Source organism: Echinops telfairi, unplaced genomic scaffold, assembly GCF_000313985.2.
Source record: "Echinops telfairi isolate 266 unplaced genomic scaffold, ASM31398v2 ScPeMD7_3;HRSCAF=10, whole genome shotgun sequence".
Classification (NCBI taxonomy): domain Eukaryota; kingdom Metazoa; phylum Chordata; class Mammalia; order Afrosoricida; family Tenrecidae; genus Echinops; species Echinops telfairi.
Genome location: NW_022103899.1, coordinates 32,899,566 through 32,904,376, shown reverse-complemented (window position 1 = coordinate 32,904,376; position 4,811 = coordinate 32,899,566). Strand labels below are relative to the sequence as shown.

The 4,811-nt window shown below is 44.0% G+C and overlaps 1 protein-coding gene across 1 annotated transcript in view; it reads left to right on the top strand.

The window, feature by feature from the left end:
- DYTN (dystrotelin) overlaps nt 1-4,811 on the top strand; it is a 54,337-nt gene that overhangs the window by 23,404 nt on the left and 26,122 nt on the right. The window contains exons 8-9 of the mRNA XM_004701565.1: nt 1,274-1,385; nt 3,357-3,505. Of these exons, the coding sequence (XP_004701622.1) occupies nt 1,274-1,385; nt 3,357-3,505 (261 nt within the window). The remainder of the gene's footprint in view (nt 1-1,273; nt 1,386-3,356; nt 3,506-4,811) is intronic.

Genomic DNA, 4,811 nt, shown 5'->3' with positions numbered 1-4,811 from the left:
GATCTTGGGCAAGCTGTTGTTTCATTTCTCTGGGCCCGAGTTTCCTTGTAAGTAAAACAGGAAGGAGGGACCAAACAATGATTGAAGTGTCTTTACCTCTGACCTCTGGAGTCTATAAATATATCCTGAGTGTGCTACAATGTGAGCCTCATTTGTTTAGACTTTCTATTGTGCATTGGGGGAAGGTGTACAGAGCCAGATCCGTTTTCCATTCAACAACCCAGACTCGCTTTGCTTCGTCTCAGGGGTGGCGATCCTCACAATGTAAGACCACTTCCTCCACTTCCTCCCTGGGCTTCTGGTTTCCCGGCCTCCTCCTTCCCTGGCCCCTATGGAGTGTGCCCATGGGCAAATGCTGTTGGATGGCAGTGTTGGACGTCCCCTGGACACGGTGCTAAAGCACAGGAGGGGACTGCTGGTGGGACTGAGATAAACATTTTCCCCCCATGGTATCTTTTGAGATAAACATCGTGTTTTATTTTTATTTCAAATGGTTCATTTGAAGGTGTGTGGTACTCCTCTTGTGCTATTGTTCCCCTTGTAGACTTGCCTATTTGACTGAAAATTGAATTTATTTCCAGACCTGAAGGATGACTAAGGGCCTTGATCTGGGACTCCCGCAGTCTCTGTCTGATCGATAGACGTCATCTCTGTATGATTCTGAGTCTTGGTCCTCATTCTCTCCCATTCTCTCCAGGACCTTCTGATGTGATCCCTGGCAGAGCAGTGGTAGGAGCTGGGGAAACATCTAGTTCTTCTGTTTGTGAGCATCATCAAGAATGATGGTCACAATATGAACTTTAATGTGTTTTTGGCTCTCAGAAAATTGAAGGTTGTGTGATCTGCTGCAATTTGCAGCTCCTCATCTGCAAAATTAGAATAATAGTAAGAATACTTGGCCTCTAAGAGGTGTTATGGGGGTGAATTGTCTCCTGCTGAACACTACTGCTCATGTAGTAACTCCTCAAAAGCATTAGGTATCACTGTCTCCGTGCAACACTATTTATTAATGTCCTTGCTTATTGGGTATACCCTTACAAAAATACTGTATTATTTTTAAAGTATCATTTCAATTTTCTTTCTATCTAAAAAATCAGTATGTCAGAACCATTTAAAAATCCCTAGGAAGTTTGGGAGAAAGTGTGTGTTCACTTAACAGCTCGGACACTGGTTCCTGGATGTCCTGGTGTGTGTTTTCCCACCGAATCCTGATTGTTTTTGCTCCCCTACTGGTAGGTAGTGACGGAAACGGCACTTGTTCTTTAATTGGCAGGTATCGCTGCCTGAAGTGTTTCAACTTTGACATCTGCCAGGTGTGTTTCTTATTCGGCCTTCACAGCAAGTCCCACCAGAAGTCTCATCCTGTGATTGAGCACTGCGTCCAGGTAACATGCCGTGAATTAAATCCAGCTCGGCTACAGCACCTGCAAGCCACACCCATGCCCCTGCAACCAAAGCAGATTCCACCCCACTGTACTTGGAAACCTGTAGACCAAAGAAATGGTTAGCTCACTCCTAGAGGCCTTTCAACGTATGTACTTAAGCTTTCTTTATGCTGTAGAAGTTAATAAAAACTGCTAAAAATAAGAGATAGAAGAATTAAAGGGGGTTGAGGCAGTGGAAATGCAAAGAGATGGAAAATAGAATCCCTCTTATTCAGTAAAAACTATGCCACAAGGTCTCTAGCTGCTAATGTAATTCTGACAAGTTTATTTTGGTTATTGCTGTTGTTGTTTAAACATGGATTTTCCTGAGCTCTAAATTTCAAGTATTTTTTTTTAATTTGGGGAGGAAAAGAGAAGCAACACTGTTTAGTCTTGTCTCAGAGAGTATCACAGCTGCCTCTGAGTGTTTTTTAAGAAAATCACAAGTGCCCAGATGAGAATTCAGCCCTATTTCTTAAGAAAAAAAGGAGACACAAGATAGTAATTTTCCAGCAAAGAACATTTTCATTTCTCCTAGACTTTACTGTCTCTGTTCATCACTAAGTGCGATAACTCTGTTTCTCCATGCTGGAGGGCTCACGCTTAACTATCCGGAGAGTAAAGACATCAGGCTTTTACCTTTGCCATGAACCACTTATCCTGTTTCCCTCTGTATCACGAACTACCGAAGCCAAGTGTCAAGATGTTCCCAAAGACTTTCTGCAGGGCACTGCCTTTTAAAAGCTGGGTTCACCTAGATCATGCAGTCCACTGACCTACTGTGATCTTTCCAGTTATAAACGACTGGGGAGGAATAGGCATTATCTCTGTTCAAGACCTGATCATGCTTTGGTTAAGCAGTTGGTTGTTAACAGGCTCACCAGCCAGCTCCGAGAGAGAAAGGTGTGGAAGGCCGCTTCTTAAAAGTTTACAACTTTGAAAGCCTATACTTATAAACGCACTACCATCATACTGATTCCTACTCATAATTTATGAGCCTATAGGACAGCCTCATCTTTAGCCCACGAAGTGGCTGATGGATTTGAACTGCTGATCTTGTAGTTCACAGCTCAGTGAGTAGCCCACTATGCTATCTATCAGGAATCCTGCAAACCTACATGTTAGTTATGGCAATTCTCCTTTGTCCTCTGTGATTATTATGAATCAAAATGATTAACAGCAACAGGTTATTTTATGTTAGAGTGACACCATGTGGTCACTTTGTTATTACATTTTAAATCTCAGGTGCAGAAAGACTTATGGAAGCATCTCAGCAGCTCTGTTTCCTGTTAGCTGAGATTCTTAACCCGGGATCTATGAATAGATTTGGGGTGATGGGTGAATCCATTGAAGTTGGATACAGATTCAAATGTTGGAGTATTATTTTCTGGACCTAACCCCATGAGTTCTCCTCCAGCTAGCAATAAATTGTACAACACCAAATATCAACAATCACAAATTTAGCTCTCTTCCATGCACCCCCTCATAGTTTTAGAATTCCTCTAAGGGTTGGGGTGGTGTTGAGGATTTTGGGGTGCATAATCTGGAGAGTGATGCGGTGTGCACGTTCATGTAGAGATAATATGAAGTAATTAAGGACGTAAGGTGACTTGACTAAGGCCATAAAATTGAGTAGAAATAAGCCAAAAAAAAACTGTCACAAAGGCCATTCTCCATTTCTGTACTCTTAAAAAACTCACTGCCATCGAGTCAGTTTTACCTCCTACTGACCACATCAGACAGGGTAGAACTGCCCCTGCAGTTCCCAAGACTCTCCCTCTTTACCAGAGCAGAGTCTCATCTCTCTCCCCAGAAACAGTGGGTGGTTTCCAACTGCTAACGTGTAAGCCACCACACCACCAGCGTCCCTCTGTTCGTGTAAGGAAAGACTATGTTAGGCTGACCTGTTTCTTATGCTGGCCATTCCAGCAGCTGTCGGCAAAGGAGAATACAAAACTGCTGTTCAGGACCCTCAGGAACAACCTTCTCCAAGGGCGCTGCAGGAGGAAAGAAACGGAGAGAAGGCGGTGGCTGCTGGACCAAGGGGATCCAAAGTGCGTCAGAAACCATGCGCACGCAAGGTGAGCTATGTAAGAGTGGCGTGCCTGAGCGACTTACACAGCGCCCGGAACATGGGACGCTTTCATAAAACTGGTGATCCTAAAGAAAGCGGGAGATAGGAGTGCTTTTTCCTTCTAGAAATAGGCTTCGATGATAAAGCAGGACTAGGAGACGGTACCGGCCCTGTGTGGGGCAAATGGTCAATAAGCTCCGCTGTTAACTGAAAGGTTGAAGAGTTGAGTCGGCTTAGATGCACATCCAGGGAAAGGCCTGGTGATCGCCCCCAAAACCTGCAGCCATGCCTCCAAGTCCCCCATCCAATAATGTGGGCTCTTCTAGCTCACTGTTACAGGCATGAGAAAGATGCAAAATAGTAGATTTGAAATCACTGCATTTCACATCCCTAACTTTTGCTGGTATGTTTTGGAAGCCCAGTTCAGAATCAATATATATATATGTACACACACACACACAAACACATTTAAGGAAAAGAGAGGTACCCATTATCCTAGGATTCATCCTGAGTATGGTAGAGTTGTTCACCAAAGTAGCATGCATTTGTAGGAACTGTGAGTTTAGCCTACATCTTAATGAATTCAGAAATTCTGATTAGATGCCGGCTCAGGAGGGAAGAATGTCTAACATTACCATTTCACAATGTGACAACGGCAGGTAAGAGACGCATCTTTGATATCGGTTAAGTGGCCCACATGAACTACAGACCATCTTCTTAGAGATGAATGGTTAGTGGCAAAGGGTGATATTGAATTCATTCTTTACGGCAGCCAACATTCTGCGTGGGATTTAGTCTGCTTCCTTTCCATGTGGGTTTATTTCTCTTACACGTAACCATTCACATGGAGAAGATTTTCATGCATAAAAAACATAATTAAAATCTAGGTACAACATCTCACCACCGTTAGGAAGCATTGTGGGCGTTCTCGTAAAGCCAATGAAAAGGAAACTCACAGCATTGAAGCAGAGAGCACAATGTCTTTGACGTGCAACTAACGGGAGGGTAGACAAAAGGTATCGTTATAAAGTCATGTTATTGTTGTTGTTGTTGTTGAGTCCGTTTGGACCCTAGGGACCCTCTGCCCAACAGAACAAAGCACCCCCCGCCCTGCCCCCTCCTCACAATTGTCCCTGTGCTTGAGCCCGTCGTTGCAGCCACTGGTCAGTCCGTCTGTCCAGGGCTGTCCTCTGGACACAGCAATCACTATTCGAAATGTCCAAATGTGAAGCAATTCTTTCTTGGCGTACCTTCTTCCTGGGTCTATATGCTTCTGAAGTCAGTGTTTCCGCCTCCCTAACCCTTCCCTGAAA